General features: G+C 36.2%; 2 protein-coding genes across 2 annotated transcripts; both read left to right on the top strand.

Moving 5' to 3' along the window:
* Positions 1 to 144: 144 nt before the first annotated feature.
* LOC139142885 (pro-epidermal growth factor-like) lies at positions 145 to 3,172 on the top strand. The gene is made up of 5 exons (XM_070713068.1): positions 145 to 392; positions 853 to 916; positions 1,519 to 1,718; positions 2,357 to 2,541; positions 3,042 to 3,172. Exons 1-5 carry the CDS (start codon positions 219 to 221, stop codon positions 3,160 to 3,162), a joined length of 744 nt encoding a protein of 247 aa, XP_070569169.1. The 5' UTR covers positions 145 to 218; the 3' UTR covers positions 3,163 to 3,172.
* LOC139142884 (proto-oncogene tyrosine-protein kinase ROS-like) lies at positions 3,159 to 24,572 on the top strand. The gene is made up of 18 exons (XM_070713067.1): positions 3,159 to 3,335; positions 3,786 to 3,956; positions 4,508 to 4,725; positions 5,325 to 5,463; positions 5,820 to 6,070; positions 6,778 to 6,954; positions 7,270 to 7,468; positions 8,189 to 8,327; positions 9,124 to 9,311; positions 9,880 to 9,981; positions 10,416 to 10,548; positions 11,073 to 11,229; positions 11,607 to 11,671; positions 12,090 to 12,317; positions 15,106 to 15,303; positions 15,794 to 15,928; positions 17,004 to 17,137; positions 17,909 to 24,572. Exons 1-18 carry the CDS (start codon positions 3,182 to 3,184, stop codon positions 18,952 to 18,954), a joined length of 3,834 nt encoding a protein of 1,277 aa, XP_070569168.1. The 5' UTR covers positions 3,159 to 3,181; the 3' UTR covers positions 18,955 to 24,572.
* The last annotated feature ends 1,240 nt before the right edge of the window (positions 24,573 to 25,812 follow it).

Here is a 25,812-nt window from a genome sequence, read left to right as displayed (position 1 = left end):
GGTTTAAGTCAAAATGAATATCTTCTGGTCAGAAACTGGCCAATCCTAGGGTTTCTTAAATGCAACAACACTGTACACATGCTGATGGCACATTCTACCTTACATGTAAGTCATTCTTTGTTTCTTCCTTTTATTTTGCAGTACCAAGTGTTCCTCTGAATGCCAGAGCCTTCAGTAAACACGACATAGACATCTACACAAATCAGCTAAACATTAGTATGGACATCCGATGGGAGATGCCAGCAGTGATCAACGGTGTATTGTTGGGATACCATGTGTACATTGCAAGTGAAATTAACAACACCATCAGCTGGCAAAACGTGACACTTGGCAGTGACGTTACTCAGTACCATGTTGAAAACCTGGCAGAGAACAGTACCTACTACATATCGGTATGTTGTTGCTACCTGTAGATTCAGTTTGACTCTTCCAGCTCAGGTCTCAACACAGAAAGATTTTAAGCCTTTGAGCGCCAAAGTCAACTTTTGTCAACCTTATAAAATATACCCAAGTAAATTTTTGTCAGAATTTGCCAAAATTTTGATGAAAATCTGTGGCTAGTGAAATGTTGTGTTCATTTGGTCCAAAATTATGAGAAAAATTACAGAAAAGTTCATAAAAATTCGTAAAATGTTGCACTGAAATTTTGGTGGGAAAAATGCAGCACTCAAAGGGTTAAACAGATAGAAAGGAAAGAGGCATTAGATCTCTTGAGAGAGTGAAAGAAATGATGGATATACCATTCTGAAAAATATGTCAACACTTTCAGTTGATGCAATCAAACAACTTATCAAACTGTCATCATATTGTAACTGTATGCCTTTTTTCTGCCTCAATTGCTTCTTGTTGTAGATTGCGGCATATACAGAAGTTGGTGATGGTGCTACAACTGATACTATTGTCATAGAAACTGAAGGTAACTTTTCAAATAATCGGTTGATTGTGAAGAAATTTTCAGAAACAATGTCATAAAAAAAGTCATTTTTTTGTGCAAAATTTTGACAAATGTGTGATACAAGTAGGCTATAACATTGATTGCACATCATGCCACATGCCAGTCTTATTCAGGGGTTAACAAATTGATCAGTGTTTAGTGATTTGTCCTGACAAGGAGGTCCGGCAATCATGCAGTGTACATGTACTGGTAGTTTGCTAGCATATATTCTGTCATCTAAACGAATTGGTTAATCAGACCATAGCAACGCCAAGTACACTGGACTGATCAAAATATTCAATAGTCCAGGATGTGTGGCTGCTGCAGCTGCGATGGATTGCGACCTCAGATATCACACAATCAAATTATTCAGACAATCAAGCAGTGAATCTATCAGGTTCTGTGTTCCTATTGAGCATTTGATCTAGGCACTTTTGACGATGAACTTGATGTTTCACAGAGCAGAAAGTCCAGTGAAGAAGAAGAGAGGTTTTATTACTTTCATCTACCTACTTTCCTTAACCTAGTTCAGAGAGAGAAAAAACATGACAAATGCTACAAACTGAACCTATCTTTTCCTGCAGTTGCAAACCCACCTCCCACGTTACTGGTACTTGGAAGTCAAGGAATTGAGGCCAAAGATCTGGATAACGGAGATTCCATGACTTTGATTGACAGTGGTAATCCATTGTTTGTGGGCTACATATCCCATGAATCTTTGCTGTATTGGGTTGATGGTCAAAGTGGGAAGATAAGGCAGAGCTCAACGGGTGAAGATATTGAGGTGAGATTATAAGGATGATGAAGTGCGTTCTCCGTTTTGATGCTGTAATTGTAAATGTTTTGCATTTTACGATATAACACTGTCAATTTAACTAGTCTTACCAATGACATTGCAATATGGACAGAAGTCCTGTAACATGTACATGGAACACACTTGTTGACATCACATAAATTATACTGGCTTGACTATATTCTAAAGACCTGTAGACAATGCTGGCGTGATTTCTTTCCCTATCCATTGTTTTGTTTTGTTTCAACTGTTTTGTTATCTTTTTGTTACTCAATATTTTTTACCTAGTATTAGTCTTGCATTTTATTGTATAGTTGTGTGTCTGCTTTTGTGGATGCATTGATTCAATGTATTAAAATTAAAATTCACTTAATTGCAATGTTTTTGAAATGTTACAAAGGGTACACACTCTAATTATAAATATTCATATCAAATATGGTTGTGCAGACACATATAGTCACTTGTGCAATGGTGACGCTTTATCTCCACTTAATTCTACACAACCACAGTAGCCTAGAAAGCTTGTCTCATTTATAAAGAGTCTACATCGATAATACTAGTACTCACTTCACGAAGTCTAACTAGCAATACTAATCCTTACTTCACTGGCTCTGCCTTTCTTGTTTCAGGTTGTTGTACCAGCATCAATTCCTGTCGGTTTTGCGGTCAATTGGATTGGTAGAGATCTGTACTGGACCGAGAATTCAAATGGCAAGGGTTACATCCAACGTTATGATCTCAACACCCAGCATCAGATTCAGATTCTGTCAACTTTCAATGATGTCGGTCAAATTGTCATAGATCCATATCAAAGGTGAATAGCAATGTTAATCCATAGCTGGGCTCACTGTGACCACCCACACCTGTGGTGATATCCCCAAGTGTATACAGTGTCAAGTAATTATGTCAAGTTACAGAGGTGAAAGTCAGTGAAGTTAAAGGTCATCCACTATAAAACAAAGCATATCAACAACAACTGATCCTTTGGATCAATTGGGATACTGGATAATGAAGGGAAAGTAATGATGAAATACCATGTAGAATATATGCTCTCATGAAAACCCATGTTTTTGTGCATTTTCATGCATGTTAGTTCTAAAAATTATTTCTACCTTTTTTTAAGGTCCATAAATTCATCTGGTTGACATGTAGTTCAATCTGACATGAGTTTTGGCTTTTATAAACTCAGTCAAGTGTTTTGGTTTACTGAAAAGAGGGGATGTAAATTTTGATTTGAGACTGACAAGTGTACCGTGTATATTTCTTACGCAAATGTGTTCTCCTGTATGGATGTGTTTCTTTATCTGGTTTCAGTCGCTTGTTCTGGACTGAAGAGGTTGAAAACAACATAGAAATAATGACATCAGATTTGCAAGGAAAAAAGTCATCCATTATTCTCACCATCGGCAAGGAAGAGGAGAGATACTCCCGGTGATTGCAACTGTTCTTCTAATATGACTGTCGGTCAGGTGATAGCAATTGACCAATCAGATGCTGGTAATCCAATGCTCTATTTTGCTGATGCAAATGAGGGTCACCTGTGGAGGTCAGATACAGCTGCCTGTCATTGTCAAGTGTTATTTGATGCTAACAGTGTTGAAAAAGCAGGTAAGTTGTGAAGATTTCACAGCTCACAACACCCACTATGAGTAAAATATCACACTTTCCAGGGAAGCCAATGAGAAGGTTCAAAAGATGATGCTGGGCAATGTGATCTGATGTCAAATTTTGATGAAGTATCTTGATCTGATTTGAAGTGTTTCATAATATTAATTTGTTGTCCCATGATACTTGTCAACTTTTAAATGATATGATTTTTTTTGTCTTTGATATTGGTTTTAAGCAAACGTTTTATTCTAACCATATTATTGTTTCTAAACTTTGCCAGCTCAACTTTAAGTGTTTTTTATAACACATTTAACGGTTAAAGGGACCAAAAATGAAAGGAAATATGAATTCATCTGACTAGAATGGTAATTTATCTCTGTTTTGGTAATTCACTCAGCAAAGCAAGATGTGATATATGCAATGAATGATATGTGATATTTTGATGTACAGGCTTGCCACCGGATTCTTTGACCGTAGATCATCGGTCTGTCTTCTGGACAAACAACTTGGAAGGAGTGTTAAACAGCATTGATAAGGAAGATGGAGGCAACTTCCAAACACAAAGCATAAATGATGTCAGTAGTGTGATTGCATACGGTGACAACCTTCAACCCATGCCAGGTAATTGATGTTCCACATGTATAAGTTTTAGAAAACTCCCAGACTTCACTTTACATATCCATTCAGTCTGATACTATCAACAAAGTGTGGTTGTTAATTTAAATTGAAAAAACAAAGATTTACTACACTGCAACTTGTTGTATGGATTTCACTGAATGGTTTCATACTGCTCGGTAAAAAAGATTTTCACCAAGTATAACGATAGGTTTTGATTTGACAGTGTTAAAGAGATGACAGTTGACCACAAACTTATAAGTTTGAATTTCACATTTGAAGAGGTGGTTTCTGTTACTTTCCAGAAAAATTTTGTTTACCTGATAGCATATACCATTTTCCAAGTGTTACTATAGTTTAAATAATGTTTGTAATTTTTTCCCTTATTCAGGCAAAGCTAATTTTTTGTACCAATAATAAAGAATATAAATAGAAAATGATTACACTATAATTGAGCATCCTGACACTCAATATATATGTAAGTGAATGCATATTTACATATATTGCCACTGAATAAGCTTTACCTTGATTAATTGTATTTATCTCTTTCTATGCAGGTATTGAGTGTCTTGCACCTGGACCCTACCATGAGACCATAGAAAACCCATCATCTACCAGTGATAGTCTTACCTTGAACCTGCAACCTGTCACTTGGCCCCCACAATGCAGTGGAATAAGCACAGCCCCAGTCACCTACACAGTGCATTATGGGATTTTGGCAGAAGACATAGGCCTTGTACAGACGTGTAACAAGAACTTTACATGCCAGGAAGTGGTGAGTAGCAATTTACTTGTAAACAGATTGTGGTGTGCATCTAGTATGTCAGTTAACTGTACAGAATAAAGGTTCAACTCCTGCAATGAAGAATTCTGCAGGGTTTTTCACATTAAAAGTCACAGGTTTTTGACGTGGCTTAGATAATTGTGTGCCATGTTTTTGTGAAAACATTGATCTTATAGTGTCAAGTATATTCCAGGTGTTCATATGAAACTGTTGAGGGTCAAAGATCAAATAAATCTGAGATTAAAGCCTCATCATCCTCTGATACCAAAACTGACTGTATGATTGATTCCATGAGTTACAATGTGCAATAACCAGACTGTACATAATGTCATTCAGCAAGTTTACGTAGTTTTCTGTCAAAAATACCATAGTTGGAATAAACTTATGGCCCAATGACCATGTCACCATGAGTCTGCTACTAGTGATGACATAATCATTCTGTTGCTGGTATTTTTCTTTGCTGACAAAAAGAAAAATATTATGGAATAATATGTAATTGCCCATGCAACAAATCACTATGCACATGTTGTGTGTAAAAGATGCGTTAGAATCCATGAATTAAACCCAATTTCTGTTTTATATCTTTTTAGTCTTCCTTCAACGAGACAGTTGTACTTGAAGATCTAGAACCCTATACATGGTACCTGATTCAGGCATCTCTTAGTAACTTTTACACTCAAGGCTTGTCACCACTCAGTGATGTTGTCAATTTCAGGACTGACCCTGGAGGTAAGAGACAAAAAACATCCTGCTCCTTTCCAATTCTTTCAATGTAAAATGGAATTCTATGCCTTGCAGCTCTTGAAGTATTTCTCATAATAAATCAGTTTGTAATAGGAATACAGCTGTTTGTTTGTTTAATAGTCTATCAGCCAAAACAGCAATGCATTATACTCATTGCAAACCTGGTGGAACTTTTTCCAAACACTATGGGGCAGACAAAGTCTTGTCTAATGTAATCCAATAGAGGGCGCCAGTTTGATGTAGTTAAGTCTTACAATGAACATTACACTGGTATGTCAAATGTTATCTTTTAGATGTAGTACATATTTAGCAAATTCCTTTTTTTGTTACAAATTTTGTAGTTCCATCGGCAGTTGAAGGAGTGAATGTCAATATTAGAACATCATACGTAGCCAACATAACATGGCTGCCACCGTCCGAGCCAAACGGTCCCCTGGATGAGATTCAATACAGAGTGGTCTACAGAACAGATGATCTGCCTGCGTCAGCTTGGTTTGATGTTGATGAGGATATCAGCATCTTTGGTGTAACAATTGATGGCTTCTTTCTGTATCTGACTAACCTGCTACCTGGAAAAACATACTATTTCAAAGTGAGTGCATGATTTCTCGAAACTTTTTTCCAGTGACTTTGACAATTTTCAGCGTTCTAAACAGACTTTCTTGTCTCACTGCCTACATTGTGTTGAAGAGCCTGTTGTTCAACTTGTCAGTACTACCTGAATAAATATATTTATCAAGTCAATGTTATTGTGTTCAACTGAATTTGGTCCTGACTGGAATTTATCTCTTAATAATACATTGCAAGTCTAGGCACAAAGCACTTGTCTCAAGTAGGGCTACAGTAGGTGTAAACCATACTGAAATATCAAGTCCAAGAAAAAGAAAAAGTAAGGGATGATATATCAGTATATAATATGAATACAGCTATTTGAGTGCTTGGAAATAGTGAGAAATGTTCACAGACAAATATTGCAAACTTGTGTGAAATCTGTAGTGAAATGCACAAAATCAACTGAAATAATACAGTAAGTAAGTGAAAACCTGGTAAAATTCTCATTGTTCACTATTAGATACTGGGTGATCTTGAGATACAACAATTTGCTCGTGCCAGTGTGCCTGACTGTCTGACAGTCCCAGGCTTTTACAAAGAGCATACACTGACTCTACCAAGGACTGTTCTCAACAAATCCAGTCCTCAGTTTCTCTCTGTTTGCCCCAGTTAACATTTATAAATACCATACGAGTGTTCATACACATGATGTTCAATACAAGTATGTTCTGTTTTTTCTCTCAAAAGGTGAGAGCTTATCCTGGGGAAAGTGAGGAGTTCAGCGAAAGTGAAGAAGTTAGAAATACAACATTCCTTGAACCTGATGATGTTTTGTTAGTGGAGGAAACAAACACCACACTCAATGTATCCTGGACAGCACCATATGACAACAGTGTCCTCAGACACTCATTCAAATACCAAGAGGTAAGCCATCCATGTGGAATAACAGGTCGCCCTCTATCAGTACAGTTGGAATAACAGGTCGCCCTCTATCAGTACATGTTGGAATCTTTTGTTTATTACACTTTCACTGCCATTTCCATGTAGACAGTTCCATCTACACTCACTGTTGTCAACAAAACTCTGAAAACAGCTAAAGAAAGTCAATGTTTCCATAATTTAAAAAGTACTACTTATAAATTTAGAGCATTTGTACCATTTTTATCTCTTGTGTATGAAAATTAACTGATAATTTCTCATTTTGATATTACATGTGTTTTTGCAATTAATCTTTTTCAGCCTGGTGAAACAATTTGGAAAACACAGACTATCCCTGATGCTGAAAAGGCTGGCAATAACACGTATTACAATATGATTGGTGAGAATGTACCACTGAGACCCAACACTGCCTACAAAGTACGAGTTGATGTTGTCTACATCACACACAACATCTATGAATGGCCACCTAATAAAATCTTCCCAGAGTTCACCACTCTACGTAAGTTCATCTGGCATTTGTTTTCCAAAACTTATTTTCATATTGGAATCTTGAAACTCATCAGCAGATTGTAGGATATGTTTCATCGCAAAGAATTCAATCCCTGGAACTTTCTTTTAAGCCTTCAGATTTTTTGTGCAAGTGTCCCTGTTTAAAAAATATTCTGGCCGAGTCTGGTGACTTCAGTGTGCATCTCTATCAAATGATTATTATTATAGTCTGTGTCAGAACTGTTGATAGAGCTTTTGTTTCAAATGTAAGTCATTGAGTGCCTTCACATCACAAAAACTTTGAAGGGAAAGGGAAAAACTCCCACTTTACATATTCTGGGTAAATTATATACTTTTGTAATGATCTTATTTTCACTCCTTGATAATCACACTATGATTCTGAAAAAGCTGATAATCAAGAGACCATCAAAGTTGTAAAGATTATTTGTACCGAAAATGACGGGCACTACTAGAATTGTCATATCCTTGAAATATCAGTATAATGCCACCATACAGGGTTTCAGATTTTCTTCAGTCAATGTAATGGCTCTGGGTTCTATCATTGCATTAGTCTTTGATCTATACATGAAACGGAAGCTGTTGGACATCAGGCGCTTGTCATATAACCCTCTCTGCTGGTCATAAAAGAATAAATAAAATATTGTAAGGCAGTCAAAAGTTGGAATAGATATTTTTGTAATAAAGAGATATTTTTCTAACCATCTCATAGCGGGAGTTCCGGACATACCGGGCAAACCATACTTTGAAGAGATTCAGTCACAAGAAGAGATTTCAATTTGGCAAGTCAAGTGGAATGAACCCAATGACAATGGTGATGAGATCTACCAGTATGATTTACAGTATTCAAGGTAATGTGAGAGAGAGAGAGAGAGAGAGAGAGAGAGAGAGAGAGAGAAAGAGAGAGAGAGAGAGGAGAGAGAGAGAGAGAGAGAGAGAGAGAGAGAGAGAGAGGAGAGAGAGAGAGAGAGAGAGAGAGAGAGGAGGGGGGGGAGAGAGAGAGAGAGAGAGGGAGAGAGAGAGAGAGAGAGGGGAGAGAGAGAGGAAGAGAGAGAGAGAGAGAGAAAGAGAGAGAGAGAGAGAGAGAGAGAGAGAAAGAGAGAGAGGGGGAGGAAGAGGGGATGGAGAGAGAGAGAGAGGGAGAGAAGAAGCATGGGAGAGAAAGTGAGAGAGATACAAATGACAAACAGGCAGACAGACATAAAAAATGCAGACAACCACAGAGAGAAACAGAGTGAAAAGTCAAATGGATTTGACAGATGCAAAATCAACAACAGACAGATATGCAAACTCCCAATAAGCAGTAAAATGGGCAAAAAAAAAGTTTTGAGTGAAAACTTTGTAAAGGTTATCTTTAACCTCTTGCGTTAAATGTTGCAGAACTTTTGTGTAACATCCAAAACAGTAAAATTGTCACAATATATCACACTTTTAAGTTACTATTAGTGAGGTATTGTTTACAATAAACATGGTACACTGTGTTTACCCAGTATGTGGTAAAACCAATTGATAAACAAAGAAAATATTAATATCAGCACCTTCCCTTCAGCACCTGATATTCATCTAGACAACAGTGTGTAATTCAAATTTATGTTTGCAAAACTAATACAAAAAATTAAAAAGAAATTTTCCTTTAGATTGTGTCAGGGTTATGGCCAAATACAACTGGAGTTCTGATGGTAATTGGACGACAGTGTACAATGAATCTAAGAATGAGTGGTCTGTATCAGGACTTGATACTGGTGTTTCCTACATCTTCCGTGTTTGTGCCATCAATGACATTGGTAGCAGTAATTATAGTCAGCACAGTCACATCTTTAATGTCACTAAACCTGGTAAGAAAACTCTCTAAGATTCTCAAACATTTTTAATGTTGCATGGTTTTTTAAACAATTTGTTTACAACATTTATTCATCATTTTTGTCAAACATCTCAAATTTCTGATATTTAAATTCCAAAAATTCACATAATTTTCGCTGTCATTTATTACATGCCTCGATGTGAATGAAAATCAGAGCACTGATTTGAAATAAGAAACATCCGGGGAGTTAGTGGGCTGGTGAACGATGTACTGACTGGTTTCCATAGTTCCCTTGTCCAGTGAAGCCCTTTGACGTTTTCAACGTCTAAGTAGACACTGAATGCTAGATGTAAAATATCCAAACACGCTCTGCTATTTTGACTTTTGTTAAAATCTGTTTGTTACTGGTCGATAATGGTAAAATTATTTGATAATGCCCTGCATGTAACAAAATGTCATATAGCATTAACTGTGAAGAGGCATGTAATAAAAATATTATTGCCTGAATAGATGGGTTTATGTGCCCTCGCAGCAGGAGACAATTTGCCCTCCTGTGTGTCGAATGACCTCAGTAATGAATTCTCATCATATAATTTTTCAAGTTCCACCGAAGGAAGACAATATAGACCTCATCATCATCATAGCAGTCACTGCAGCGGTTGGGTTGGCCCTCATTGTTGTCATCATAGTCTGCTGCTGTATAAGTAAGTATGAGTATATATTCACAGTCAAATATACTGTATCCTATTCAACATTCATATTTACATGATTACAGAATGTTTGACCTCTCAATACAAGTGTTGATGAATCATTTTCAGATCGTGATTGAGATAGATAGTCGGTCAGATATATCATGCATGAAACAGGATTTGATATCATATGAAAATTACAATCATGTTCGTTGGATGTTTAATAGTTTATCCCAGCATATTCTGATGGCTGAAATATTCATGTGTTAAAAGGTGACATAACGGAATCTTCAATAGCTTACCAGTCAAAGTTTGGTTGTACAAAGTAACAGAAACAGGCAAAGAAAGCTCATTATGGGATTATGTAATTAAAAAAGTGTATTAAATTGATTCACAAACTGGATTTATATTTTGACCAATAAACTGAGGATTTCTTTTACTTGAAATAGCAATCCGACGGAATAACAAGGCACCAAAGACTGGAGAAGGAACAGTACATTTTGATGTTGATAGAGAACTGGCCACACTGAGAACTTTACCAAATTCTCTGGTCAGGGAAAGCAATGTCCTATATGGTGTTGGGTAAGCCAGTTTATTTTTTTGAATCAGATGTTCAAAGTGTGTTTTGTTTGTTCAAAATTAATGTTTAAACTTTGTCAATTTCTTATTGTACAGCATGGCCTATCAAATATACCAGCGTGTTATGTGTTGGTCTACTGCAAAGTAAAGAAGTGCAGAATGTACCACTTCAATACCGTTTGCTTTCCAAAGTTTGTCAAATTGTTGTGGACTTTTTCTGGTGTTTTATCATGATCATCAAAGATTATTATCGAAAAATCTAAATTCTCTGTGACAAGTTTACTTGCAATTTTTGTGGAAACAATCTTAATATAACGCTACAGGTCCATCTTATTGTAAGTCTGAGTCACTGGACATAACACATCTTCAAGTTACATTTTCAAGTTGAGCATAGGCTTTCCAACATGACTTTTGGTAGTAGACACATGAAACACTTCTTTAAAAACGGAACAAAATTAATGGAAAATACAACTAAATTATAGCTGTTGGAGCTGTTAGTGTTGAATTTTCATTTCTGTCTTTTGTAGAAACCTACCACCTGGTGATATTGACCTACCTCTGTTCCCGAGGGAAAAATTGAAACTGGTGACATTCCTTGGAAGTGGTGCCTTTGGTGAGGTATATGAAGGAGTTGCCATGGATATTGTAGGAGACAATGCCGGAGAAACAAAAGTGGCTGTTAAGGTAGAGTTTACTTACTATTGAGAGTTTTGACATCCGTCGTTACCATTCTCACATGTGGCTGTTCAGTGGTCTGAACATGTTGATGAAACCTATAGGATTTGAATACAGGTCAGGAGTTCAAAGGTGAAAGGTGCCTAACATTTCAATGAAGTCTGTGCCATGTGCTCATGAGTATTTATGGAGCCATAAACAGTTTTATTAGAATTATGAAAAATGAAAAAAATGTGATTGAATTATAAATGTCTTCAGCAAGTGTAAACTGAATTTAAAGTGAAGACTGCATGAACTTTGAAGTTTGCACTCTGATTTGCTCTTTACAATTGCACATTAATATCAAAAGATAAAATGTGAACAATGGATAATTGTTTACTTTTCAGACACTTAGAAAAGGAGCTACAGATCAAGAAAAAGAAGAGTTCTTGAAAGAGGCACAATTAATGAGGTATGTGAAAACAAAAGTACAAGGGGCATGATTCTAATTCCATTCTTACATGTTACTTTAGTGAAACAATACACACCAGTATTTCTGCATCATCTCAGTATAAGATACTTTAATTTAAGAAAATTTGAATCCATATTTCTGTACCAAATAATGATACACCAGCATGTCAAGCTGAAAACATGCTTTTGTAGTACTCTTTTACTCGATTGGTCACTGTGTGTCTGCATGTCTATGTGCTTGTCTGTCCACATGTCTGTGAAAATAGTTTCTCAACGACTACTCATCAGATTCAACTGAAATTTGTTGTACAGGTCACAGGTGTGGTTACCAATATGACAAATAGAAAAGACATTGATTGGGCAAGCTTACATAATTAGTTTCTTAACAATTTAATTTGTCTTTCATCTTGTATTTTCAGTAATTTCAAACATCCACACATTCTCCAACTTCTGGGCGTATGTCTGGACAACGACCCACAGTTCATTATTTTGGAGTTGATGGAAGCCGGTGATTTGCTGTCGTATCTCAGATCATGTCGTCCTACAGCAGCATCACCAGCCACACTTGGATGCCTTGATTTAATTGAAATTTCCATTGATGTTTGCAAAGGCTGTACTTATCTTGAAGAAATGCATTTTGTTCACAGGTAGGACAACATGCCATTTTTTTTAGCTCCGCTGTCAGCGACGCGGAGCTTATCAAATAGGTTGATTTTCCGTCGTCGTCCGTCGTCGTCCGTCGTCCGTCGTCCGTCGTCGTCGTCGTCGTCGTCGTCCGTCAACATTGCCTTCTCCTCTGAAACCGCAAGTCCAATTGCTTTGAAATTTTATATGCGGTTCACTTGGGGTGACCTCACTTAAGTTTGTTCAAATCGTGGTGAAATTTGCATATTTGTATTTTTGGGGCATTTTTTGGTGTTTTTGGTAAAAAATCTTCTTTTCTCAACCGCTTGTCCGATTGCTTTGAAATTTAATATGCAGTTTACTTATGGTGACTTCAGTCAGATTTCTTCAAATCGTGGTGAAATTTGCATATTTGTATTTTTAAGGCAATTTTTGTCATTTTTGGTAAAAAAATCTTTAAAAATCTTCTTCTTCAAAACTACGGTCAGATAGCTTTGAAATTTGGTACATATGTCCCTAGGGATGATCTATTTAAGATTTGTTCAAATTGTGAAGAAATATGCAAATTTGCATTTTTAAGGCAATTTTTGCCATTTTTGGTCAAAAAATGTATTTCTCAAAAAGTACTGGTCTGATAGTTTTGAAATTTGGTATACAGGTTTCTATAGATGCACTTAGTAATATATATTGAATTTCTGATGAAATCTGTAATTTTGTATTTTTGGGCAATTTTTGCCATTTTTGGTCAAAAAATGTGTATTGCCAAAACTACTCATCTGATAGCTTTGAAATTTGGTATAGAGGTTCCTACACATGAACTAAATGATATGTATTGAAATTATGATGAAATCTGCAATTTTGTATTTTTGGGGCAATTTTTGCCATTTTTGGTCAAAAAATGTGTATTTCCAAAAGTACTCATCTGATAGCTTTGCAATTTAGTATACAGGTTCCTACAGATCACCTTAATGATATTTGTAGAAATTATGATGAAATCTGCGATTTTGTAATTTTGGGGCAATTTTTGCTATTTTTGGTCAAAAAACGTGTTTCTCAAAAAGTACTGGTCTGATAGCTTTGAAATTTGGTATACAGGTTCCTACAGATGAGCTAAGTAATATATATTTAATTTCTCCTGAAATCTGTAATTTTGTATTTTTGGGGCAATTTTTGCAATTTTAGGTCAAAAAATGTGTATTTCAACAACTGCTCATCTGATAGCTTTGAAATTTGGTATACAGGTTTCCATAGATGAACTACATGATATTTATTGAAATAATGATGAAATCTGCAATTTTGAATTTTGTGGCAATTTTTCCCATTTTTGGTCAAAATATGTGTTTCTCAAAAAGTACTGGTCTAACAGCTTTGAAATTTGGTATACAGGTTTCTATAGATGAACTCAATTTGATCTTTTGAAATTATGATGAATCTGCAATTTTTATTTTGGGGGGCAATTGTTGCCATTTTTGGTCAGAAAATTTTATTCTCAAAACACTACTCATCAGATAGCTTTGGTTGACATGTTCCTAGGGATGATCCGATGTGATATATTCAAAGTATGATGAAAGCTTCAATTGTGTATTTTTGCAGCTTGTTTTAGCCACTTTTTCTGGCCACTGCATTGAGCTATCAAAGATTTCTCCTTCTTCATCAACATGTGTCAAAAATAGTTATTCTCTACATAAACACAGCGGAGCTATATCGGCCGCTAGGTCGCTTGTTTTAGAAAAGAGTTTAAAAAGTGCAGTTTGGAAAATATAATGTCCAATTTTATTTTGAAATGAATCTCAATATTGATTAAATAACAATATACTGTTCTTCTTTAAAGAGGCACTCCCACTTGGTAACATTTTTAAAACACATGTTTTTAATGCCAACGGTCGATATTTGACATGGCGACTGCGCGCGGATCGCGAGATATCGATAAAAACATGTCCTCAAAAAAGTTAAAGTTTGAATTCCAGTGGCCCACCTGAATTCAGCTTCCGAACATAGAACGTTCAGCACTGGGGCCGTTGTCAACTAAGCTATGGAGTACGAGTCTACGCTGACGCTGCTGTATGCCACAGCAGTACCACTCGCGTCGGTGAGCGGTCATGTCCTATGGGAGAAAGCCGAGTTCTACTGACTCGGCAAATAAAAAACGAAAAACAAAGTTTGCTGATTCCACCAGAATTCGCATAGGTGACTAGCAACGATTGGTGCGGTTGATACATAGTATGCATAGTGGCTGCCGCGTGGTATGCGCGCATACCACATGCGGCGGCCGCTATGTATCGAACCACATGTAACTGTGTGGCAGACGACAAAATGTAGTCATCAGAGGCAACTAATATTTTACACGTGAAAACTGATATCTATGAGGTATTGTTTAAAAATTTAATACAACTGATTGAGAATAATGAAAATGACAGAAACTAAGGAGAAGTTTTAAAAAAGAATTTCCAAAGGTAAAGGCATCGATAATGATGTATATAAAGTCACCGCAGTAGGAGGTAAATTAATTGCGTCATTCGAACGTTTTTGGACTCCTAAGAATATCGTCAATCAGCACAACAACACACTTTCGTGGGATTTCGGTCATAACCAGAAACGATCGTAAAACTTCGGGATATGAAAAATACGCTCGGGAAATGACATGTTTTTATCGATATCTCGCGATCCGCGCGGAGTCGCCACGTCAAATATCGACCGTTGGCATTAAAAAATGTGTTTTAAAAATGTTACCAAGTGGGAGTGCCTCTTTAAGATCATGTAAAGTGATAACCATGTAACTCATATCTTTCACATTATGATTTTTTTGAACAGAGACTTAGCTGCCAGGAATTGTCTAGTCTCTCATAGAGATCCTCGATTCCGCAGTGTAAAGATTGGAGATTTTGGTCTTGCCAGAGATATTTACAAAAATGATTACTACAGAAAAGAAGGTGAAGGGCTTTTACCAGTACGATGGATGTCACCTGAAAGTCTGGTAGATGGTGTCTTTACAATTCAGTCAGACTTATGGTAGGTACACCTTGTACTTATATGGTAGTACGCATCTGCTTTTTCCCACACTTTGCTATTAAGGAAACTAAACTGTTTATATTAAAAAACTGATGGAAGGAATTAGACTGTCAATTCACAGGAAAAACAAAGCTGTGAAAACTAAACTTTCAGTACTAGTTTTGAATGAGTCTCCAAAACTCTGTCATCAATGTGCTAACAAGAAAAAGTACAATGTGACTTCAATTGGCTGTATCATTTCCAAAAATGAAGGAAATTTCATGATGTGTTAAAATGTACACCTGTGAATATTGAACATTCAACTCTCTAAATAAATTCCTTAGGGTAATTAATACTTGTGGGCAGTCTTCCTTGTATAAGATTTCTCTCTTCAAAAATACATAAATACTGAATTAGATGTCATTTCAATAAAGGTACTGCAAAGACAAGATTTTGATTAGTACTTCTTTGCATTCATTTCTTGATCTCGTCCCGTTTTTCCTCACTCTAGGTCATTTGGTGTGTTGCTGTGGGAAATAATGACCCTAGGTCAACAGCCATATCCAGCTAGAACTAACGTGGAGGTATTACATTTTGTAACCACTGGTGGCAGACTTAGTCGACCGGACAACTGCCCTGATGATGTGTGAGTATACTGTGCTGTAAAAAATATTTAACTTTTGGAGCTACCACATACAAAAACAAAAGGATGTGATGCTGTAAAATTTAGAGGGCAGGAGATTCTTACAAATTATAATTGATTTTTATGGCATCAAACATATAAAAGCATATGCTATAAAAACAAAAGCACAACATGCAGAAAAAAACAAAAGCTTACCATACTATCAACCATTTAGGGCGCAAGTTTCTGACCTACCGTATAGTTTACTTCTCAAATACAACTACAGCAATTGTTTTCCCATTAGGACTTACAATTATCATGGTACAATTTTTGGAAGAAGATTGTGTATTAATTACAATGTTGGCGTATGACCATTAATGGTGCTGGTAAACTTGCCCATCATCAAAAATCTATTTCACTGATAAATTTATTTTAAAAACGTGTTACTTGCTTGGACAACTACCTCAACAGACTGTAGAGGAGGCTTTCTTATTGAGGGTAGAGGGTCATAGGTGTTTAGTGTTTAAAGCTTTATATTATCGATAATCATTGGTGACATCATCCCCACTCCCCCCACCCCCCGATTATTACTGATATTGTTGTATCTGATTATCCAGCATAGCGCTGATCGCAAATGACGTCACTGTCCTATCTCATTAATATGCATAAGTAAACATTTCTCCGCATTTTCCGCATAAACGACGAAAATAAAACCTGCGAGTGTTAGAATGGATATTTAGCGTCACACTTATTCGTATGAATTGATGACTGAGACTACAAGCTGCAACAGCAGCCGCGCATGCAACAACAAAATTTGTCCGAATTTCAGCATATTTGTCCGAAAGTCGCGCGCGTGCAGCTATATTTAGTAACAAATCCGAAATCGCGATCAACGCTATTGTGGCGTAACATGTTTTCTACATCTACAAATTCATTGGCATTGCCAAAACTATATACCCCAATAATATATCAGAATTACTTATTGCTTAAATATTTCTGATGTATTCATGTAATTGTTAAAATAAACTAGTACAGCTATTGTTGTTTATTTTTCTACATTTCCATCTGACATATTACGGTAAATTTTAATCCCATCCAGACATCAACTCATGTTGAAATGTTGGCATAATGATCCAGAGGGAAGACCTACATTCCGGTATTTGCTGCAGAAGCTAGAAACATACAAAAGAAAATCCTTAACCATGGATGGGATAGACAACATGGCATTTGATGGTAAGACAGTAGTTCTTGTCACAAACAGATATGGAACTCAGTCACATGTATTTGATGTAGCACAATCGATATTCATCTGGGGGTCATGCATAGACCATAAGGTGCATTTGTAAAATCTATTTCTCCTAATATGTCTCCTAGTCTCATGTAGATTCATGCAAATTTTCAGTAACCTAGTACCCTCATGAAAGACGCTGTCAACTATTCTGATTGTTAAACATGTGGTTTAGTATTGTGAAATATACATATATTGCTATATTGTTTGATGCAATGAAAGATTAATATAATAATATCGGCGGCTTCAATAGCAATTCTGGTTCTGTAAAAGTTGCTGAAACTTGCTAACCCAGTCAGCAAATCATTGAATGTATATCAGAAAATTTATTTTCAGATGATTTTCCTCAAAAAGAAGCAACTTTTGTCATCTGACACCTCGCTTGATTTCCTTTTTAATCATATTGGAGTGTCCAGGTTTTGACCTGTGTTACTAGCCAATATTTTTATTAATCAATCATGCCGGTTTGTTACTGGTAATGACATTTATGAGTTTGTGTGTGCCTATAATACTGAAGTCTTGTACCGTCACATTGTTGTGGCAGTTGCTTTTGCTATTCAAAAACAATAAAAGTTATCTTGCTACAATGATAAAAGAATATTATCATCAGGTTATACAGCATCACTGTAAGTCTGATTGATATGTAAAAGTTGCAGTTACTTGCTTAATTATTCAGATGTTTATAATCAATGAAATGATTCCAAACTTTATTCCAGGACCAGTAAACTACTCCAAAATAAGACAGCAAGCAGAGACATCAGTCGAAGACGAAGAAGGATACTTGGAACCGGTGGACAGTAAGCAAAGCCTCAAAAGTCGAGGTAGTTATCGGACAGAGCTTCTGTCAGAGAGCAGTGGGATTGGATCAGGTTCCTCTCTGAAACCACCCACACCAAAACCAAGTCCACTTCTGGGAAAGAAATTCCCCGGAGCCAGTGGACACGACACCTCTCAGGGAAGCCCACGGCTAGACGGAAGGAGAAGTGGCAAATTTTCAGCGCTGGAGAACCCTGCGTTCGACCGGGAACGCTCCACCCATAATCCGCGGTACGCCATGGATGTAAGTGTGACTCCCAGAAGCACACCTCTGGCAACACCAAGGTCAACTCCAACATCGAGTCGAAAAGTCTTATATCATGACAACAAGGCATTTCTTCCGGATGATGATGATGTTCTGGAAAACTCCAAAGACAGTATGAAAAGTTCACTTAGCAAAGCCACCGGCAAGAACCTAGTTGGCAGGAAAGACTCGGGTAGCAAACCAAGTTCATTTAGCAAAGCCACAGGTGCTAGCCTGTTTGGTGGCAAGGGAGTCGGCAGGCAGAGCTCTCTGACAAAGTCATCAACACCAAACACAAACAGTCAGCCTAACTCTGTCAGCAAAGCAACAGGTAGAGGGATGCAGCCAAGTTCTCTAAGCAAGGCCACGGGAAAGAATGCCCAGCCAAACTCACTCAGCAAAGCTACGGCAGGAAGTGCTGCGGATACATCCAGCCAGCATGGCTCTGTGAGCAAAGGCACAGGTGCAGGCTTTACAGCCAACAATGTATCAAATCCTTCCAGTAAGAGACATCCAAATCCATTCAGAAAGGACAACCTGGCCGAAGAGAGCAAAGAGTCTGGTGCATCAGGGGGAGCCAGACCTTATGAAAATGTCGGAAAAGGTGGATCGACAAGACGAAAAGATAAAGATCCCAAATATGAAAATGTGAATTCAAAGAAAAGTAACCCACCAAAAGAACAGATAGTTGCTAGGATTTGAAGAGACTTCACATGGGGTCTTCTTGTATTCCAAGATAACCAGAGTGAACACAGATATTTGCTGATGGATGAGCAACTCTATGCAATATGTGGTGGTCCATGGATCACTATCAGTGCAAGTCTAGTGGTCCTGCAGTTAGAGTCTGGTAGTTCTGCAGACTTTCATACACTTAAAGTTCATTGGTCAGTTTCACTAGAAAGATTGCAAATTATGGCTCATGTGAGCCAAAAATTTAGGGGCTAGAATTCATATCACTTGATTTGTGGAGTGCCTTGTGTATGCATGAGGCTACAGCCTGTCACTGTGGATGGTCACTGATGTAAAGGTCACTTACTGACTGACTTAAAAAGAAACACAAAGATGCACTAGTTATACTTTGTGCATGCATTTTAATTGTCAAGAACAAGGATGACGAACTAAGCGTTATTTGAAAGTGAAATCTTGCCATTTAATGAAAATAAATTTACAAGAAATGTAGTTACTCGATGGTGTTAGTTGGACAGTTTTGTTCCATTTTATGTCATGTTTGACACATTGCAGAAAAATACAAGTAGTTTGTAGTAACAGCACCTTTTGTACAGTATCACCCAAACCATGACATACCTTGCTGACTGAAAGTCATTTTGGGACACTATGCAAAATCAAATGTGTTTTCGATCTGAATTACTTCATAGAAATGTTGTGCCAATCAAACTACTTCAATACCAAGTTGAGAATGCACCCTCTTGTCTCAACATATGAATATATCACAATATTATTATGACAATTAATATATAATATTTGAACTCATGTATTCAATTAACTTATGAAAGACTAATTTTCAATATATGAATTTATTTATGTGTTTTAGACATATCTACCGAAAGATTCTTTGAAATCAAATGAGCATATCCTGTATTAGCTTTTTACTGTGTTGTGACAATCAATTTTTGCTTTGACAACTACATCAAAAACAACCAAGTGCATTGATGTACATATTCAGACAGTTTTATGGCAGGTCAATATAGCTCGCGCTTCTGATGAATTGAGGAGTTTTTGATACAAATTGAATATTTTGTCGTAATAAATGAACTCACAAAGGAGAGCATTTTATCAAAACTGAAGTAATATTTTACTTCACTGTCTCCATGACCAAATATTCTTATTTAATAATTTTCTATCGTTTTTAGATGAAAAAATAGTAATTTGTCAGTTTTAATAACGATAGTTTTACAAGAGTTTTAATGCTTGTGTTTACACTTTGGCTGCACATTTGTAAAACATAAATTTTGTATTAAACCTACAACTTTTCATTTAGAATTAAATTTAAAAAGTGAAAAACTTCAGATTGGTCAAAACTAATTTTCAGTCCTGGTGTATAACTTTGTTTTAATGTCTTTTAATGAATGATGTGTTTTTAACAATCCAGTCTGATGTTCAAGTATGTGCCTTGTATTTGGAGGGAAGGAAGATATATATTTACAAAATATTGTATTTTAAAAATGCAATAAACATACAGCAGCTTTTCAATGTGCCAAATTTATGTTGATTTTACTCTTAAACAACTCATTCAAACAACGGACATCTTTGAAGCCCAAGCAAAAAGCATTGTGTTTAAAATCACTAGATACTTCTCTAGTTTAAGTAAGCAAGTCAATTTCACTCTCAAGATTTACATTTGACGGTTCCATTCTTTTGAAAATTGTTGCCAGTTTCTCAGTTTGTTAATTCTATTCATAGCAGAAAGGCTCTAACAAAAGACAAAACTATCTAGCTGACTAACCCCAGTTCCTTGTGATATGCCGACTTTAAGTCAAGCTTTTTTTAACAGAAGATGGTCACATGCACTCAAGACAGTTAAATCTATTGAAGTATTGATGTCTTTATATTGTACAAAGAAATTTAGTGACAAGAAATTTACAAGTGAACAAATAAATGGACAATTCAGAATAACAAATGGAAAAATATGGACAGTAATATAAATACAGTATTTTCTTATATAGAATTTTTTTCAACCATGGCCATTGAATGCCTTGTGTGAATTATCGGATTATAAAGATATATATCATATGTTTTTCATCACTTTTAAAGTGACAAAGTTGGCCATTTTTCATGAATTTTGTTTGATGCGAGCTACTACTTATATTGTTTGACATGTTGAAAGATACTGAATGAATGGGTGACCATGCATATATTCGATCCCGGTTTTAGACAAATTAAATGAAGCCATCGCGAAAATGAATTAATGGTCATGACCATTAATTCATTTTTGCAATGGTTTTGTTTATCGTGTCTAAAACCGGGGTCGAATATATGCATGGTCACCCATTCACTTAGTATCTTTCAACATGTCAAACAATATAAGTAGTAGCTCGCATCAAACAAAATTCATGAAAAATGGCCGACTTTGTCCCTTTAATCCAGTTTTTAGACAGATAACTCACCTGATCAATGTAATGCAAATGTGACAGGTATCTTTGGGTTTGGTGATTTTGGAAAGCCAGCCCTCTCAATGTAAATTTTCGAACAAGAAATTTCAACACATAGTCTTATCTACACACATATATTGCATTGCTTATTTCAAAAGCTTTCAAACTTATTTACTTACTACCAGTAGTTTCCCAAAGGACAAACCAACTTGCACTGCCAAACAGCGGTTGAAATGACATGAAAGATAATCACTTTCTCAGAAAATGTCATCTTCAATATTCAATATGACAATGATGAAAATTTGATCTGCAAAGAGTACACTTCTGGCTACATCCATGTCAAATTATTTCTGTGAACACAGAGATGTGTAGACATTGCACAAATATTACTTTGAACTGCCAACACTCAAAACCAGTGGCAGCACTTTGACAAGGCATTTGTCATGCCAGGTCACCAAAAGGCAGTGGAGTCCTTGTTAAAGTGCTGCTGCTTGGAGTGTGTTGTGCACTATCTGATCGTCAAAGAATACCTTTTCAGTGATTTTGTGAGTAATAGAACACGCAGCCTCAACTTTTCTAATCTGATTAGTAAATTGCACGTAGAGGAAGATTGGGTAACCATTTTATGAAAGATCACTTTTTATATGTGAAATATTCATACCTTCATATCCAAAAAATTGAGCATAGAGCAATGTCAAAAGTCTTACAAAGAGCTGTAGTGCTATGACAATGAAACCAAAGAAGGTGCTTTTTTCATAATTTTGCATTTTGAGAATCTGCCAAGGTATGTTGCAACTGGTTTGTTTGCAATATATTTGACTGGCAGAATGACAATTTTGTATTATGAATTTTCTAACAATAAATTATTATATTGTATTTTCATATGAATGTACTGTAATTTATATACTTGTAGTCATTTGATATTAGTATTTGTTATATTGGTTGCCTTTCCAAAGTCAGGACTTTTGTATGTAATTTCTTTTGTGATCCATTTCAGTTGAACTCAAATGTAATTTGTCAGAATTTTTTTTATATCTGAAAATCTGATGTATCTCCCAATAGAGTTCCAAAACAAGTATTTGGCCCTTCCAAAAAATTAGTTCTCTGCAAAAATCTGAGCTCGTTGCCCCATTAAAATATATTTTCTAAAATCCTAGATATTGACAAATGCTGTGATTTGTATTTTATAGTTATTGTTTTCATAAGTATCGCATGTCAGCACATTTGAATAATCTCTCAAAATTGTTTTTCTTCCCCTGTACACACACCACAGTGTTTCTGGTTGAAATTTGCATGATGAAAAGGAGTTGTAACATCTGAAATTGGGTGCTCACTAATTTTGACAAATCAGTCCATATTTTGCGGTGATGCACATGTCTAAACTGAACACATTTATACCATTCAAAACGTAACATAAGTATAATATTCAATACTTTCAATACAAAATCTCTGTTCCAACCCTTTCTGTAATGTGTGCTTCCAACAACATATTCACACTTTATCATATTAAAAACCATATGTGCCATTTTGTCAGTACGAGTATATCTGTATATTGCCATATATGATATGATATGATATTCTGCCAAGAATGCGTAATTGTGAAGGAAAATTTCAATATTTCAGCAAATTGTCAATCTTTTTTCTTTCTTTTGATCTGTACCAGTCACTTCAGTTATTATTTAATTGTATGATGATTTGAAGTAATGTTTGAACTGTACACCATGACCTAGGGTCAAAGGTTGACTTCTGCACAACACTTTTGGTATTTCACTGCGCTCATTTTAAAAAGTGTATTTACGAAGCATATTAGTGGAGTCTTTTCACCATAGAACTATTCCTAGTCATTTTAAAAAATGATTGGTGATGATCTTGTTGAAATATCTTAAAGTTATCTTTCTGAAGGGTGTGAAATGTTTATATTTGCAAAAACAGTTGAGGAATTTCCTTTTAGTTTATTCAGTCTCCTACAGTCCAAGATAACATGTTACACTAGATTTGGGGAAGAAAATAGATCAGACCGGTAAAAGCTGACTTCTATAATATCACTGTAGAATATTAGACACAATCAAAGCTGTAATGCAATTTACTATCAGTGAAAGGTTACCTTGAGAAGCAACATTACTGTGAGAAGGAAGACTGTCCCAAATGCAAAGTAAAAAGTAAAGTAAGCCTTTATTGAAATCGTATCCCAATTGAGATCTTGATCATAAAGTGCAATAAAGATTTTGCAAAATCAACAACAAATGTATAACTACCGGTAGATGTTTAATGCATTAATAGGGAACTGCAGCCATCTGTGACAGTCCATCCATGTAAATCTCAGTGGGTGTGATGTATCAGCTCTGTTGTGACTTTCTCAGAGATGCACAGTGATTTCTATCTCACTATCAATCAAAGAATATTGTTAAATTAAAAATGGCGGTTTCCAGTCCCTGGTTTCATGGTAGTGCTGATTTTTTGTGTGGTGCTAGTCCCTTGTTCTCCTTTGAAATTGGTGTCCTGTTCATTGGTTTATTTAGAGATAAAGCTGATAACAAACCTGCCTTTTTGATAAATTCTGAAGTAGACTGTCACACTTGCATGCTGTGAAGAACTGAGCCAAAAGTATGTGAAAGAGGTAAAGCTGTCAGGACGGGATTATAATCCATTGAAAGCTGACAGCAAAACTTAATGTAACCCTCTGGTAACCGGGTAATGATGTAAAAAAGGTGCAGTGGTAACACATTTTTGACAAGAGCAATGAATGGAAAGATCCCGTGTCCTGATCAAAATGATATCATAAGGAAGAAGTCACCACATTGATACATTAATCTCACTGAAACCATGGAAAATTAATAACTGTTGCAGATAGTGGAAAAAATAATGTCCCATGTTTATAAGTTGCATAATATGGCCTACCAGCCTGTAAGTCTTCCAGACACGAGACACCAGTACAGAACATACCACATTCTTCTAAGCTTTATTCAAGAAGTTAGGCAGCAATAATTTAAACATGTTCAACTCTTACCGGTACTGCTCATAAATGTAGTTCTAGGAAGTCATTATTAGAGCCCCACAGTACTAAATTTTGAAGACAAAGTATACAGAATCAAGGGATTACATGTGTTTCTATAACTGGCAGGCAATGTGTTCAGGAATGATAACATTTTATGTATATTATAACAATTATACACACAACAAAATGTAAAAAATAAAATTATTGCAAAGTGAGTCTCTCGTCATTGTTTTCTGTTTACACCAACTTGTAGCAGAAGGACAGTAAAGATAGTTAATTCCTTTGGTTTGTAGTTTGTCCTTCCACCACTTTCAGGATGGATGTACTCGGACAAACCAACTGACGTCATAGGCAGTGTTTGATTCACCAGATAAGTCCTCCCTCCAGTGATCCTAATGATCTTTGTAGAGATTGAATAAAATTAGGACCGAAAATTGAAAGTACACTCTGTTCTAGAACTGTTATGGTGTTTCCCTTTGGCTCCAAAGTAAACTTGCTGGCAAAGTTGGCTAGAAAACCTGAAAATGAGCCTACCCCATGCAAAGCCAGGCGATATTCAATTCACATAGTTTTCAATAAACACATTTTCGGCTTTTTCCCTGAACACCCCGTGTCAATCCCTCATAGGGAAAGAGAACGAATTTTCGGCTTTTTCCTCGTTACTTCTGCTTAAAAGTAACCAAAATAAAAATACACATGGAAATGTCTCCCCTGTGTCATCCCACATACGGAGATAGAACGAATTTTCCCTTCTAAGGAGAGAGTTTTTTCGACCTTTTTCTAGTTACTTCACGACTAGAGACCACAGGCGCTCGGTCTATTCTTCAATAAAGGTGAAAACACCTATTTTTGCACATTCATAATAGACCCTGATCTTTTTCTGGGGGTCTGGGGTATACCACATTGCCGGGTTACTTCGTGCGCCTGTGATCGTGCCAGAAGTCAATATACAAGCGTTGTTGGCACGTTCTGAACACGTTGATCGTGTCAATAGTCAATACGAAAACCATGATATGAAATAAAAACAGATTCTGTGAAAATATGATGCTACAGTAATGATTATTGTGTATTCGCGAAATACACACCAAAACGTTTTTTTTTACTTTTCACCTTGCCAATTGGTATTCAAATCGTTGATGATCCTATGAGGGACATTTTTTAAAATTTGAATTATGTCGAGCATATCATAAAAATTTCTGCTGGCACTGCGCAACTAGCACTTAGGCACATATGTATTTGCATGCGAAATAGCCTCGCGCCCTCACGAGTTTGATTTGTTATATGCGTTTTAATTTCCCATAGAGTTTACATAGAGCTAATAATAACATAGCTGAAACACGAAGAAACTAAAAGAAAATAAAGCAAGAAATGAAACATAAAATGTAAAATAAAAAGCTAGAACAGCACGAACTTTCTGTCCGAACATTCACATATAACTTTTGCGAAAGTCATTCT

This window comes from Ptychodera flava, chromosome 10 (genome assembly GCF_041260155.1).
Source record: "Ptychodera flava strain L36383 chromosome 10, AS_Pfla_20210202, whole genome shotgun sequence".
Lineage (NCBI taxonomy): Eukaryota > Metazoa > Hemichordata > Enteropneusta > Ptychoderidae > Ptychodera > Ptychodera flava.
Note: the sequence above shows the minus strand (reverse complement) of the source record. Positions and strands in the feature narration are given on the sequence as shown.

What these genes read in the sequence shown, in the direction of transcription:
- LOC139142885 (XM_070713068.1), top strand. Translation starts at nt 219, where the DNA reads ATGGACATCCGATGGGAGATGCCAGCAGTGATCAACGGTGTATTGTTG. An exon ending in ACAGTACCTACTACATATCG is followed by an intron (nt 393 to 852) that starts GTATGTTGTTGC and finishes TTCTTGTTGTAG; the next exon opens with ATTGCGGCATATACAGAAGT. An exon ending in TATTGTCATAGAAACTGAAG is followed by an intron (nt 917 to 1,518) that starts GTAACTTTTCAA and finishes CTTTTCCTGCAG; the next exon opens with TTGCAAACCCACCTCCCACG.
- LOC139142884 (XM_070713067.1), top strand. Translation starts at nt 3,182, where the DNA reads ATGACTGTCGGTCAGGTGATAGCAATTGACCAATCAGATGCTGGTAAT. An exon ending in TAACAGTGTTGAAAAAGCAG is followed by an intron (nt 3,336 to 3,785) that starts GTAAGTTGTGAA and finishes TTTGATGTACAG; the next exon opens with GCTTGCCACCGGATTCTTTG. An exon ending in CATAGTCTGCTGCTGTATAA is followed by an intron (nt 9,982 to 10,415) that starts GTAAGTATGAGT and finishes TACTTGAAATAG; the next exon opens with CAATCCGACGGAATAACAAG.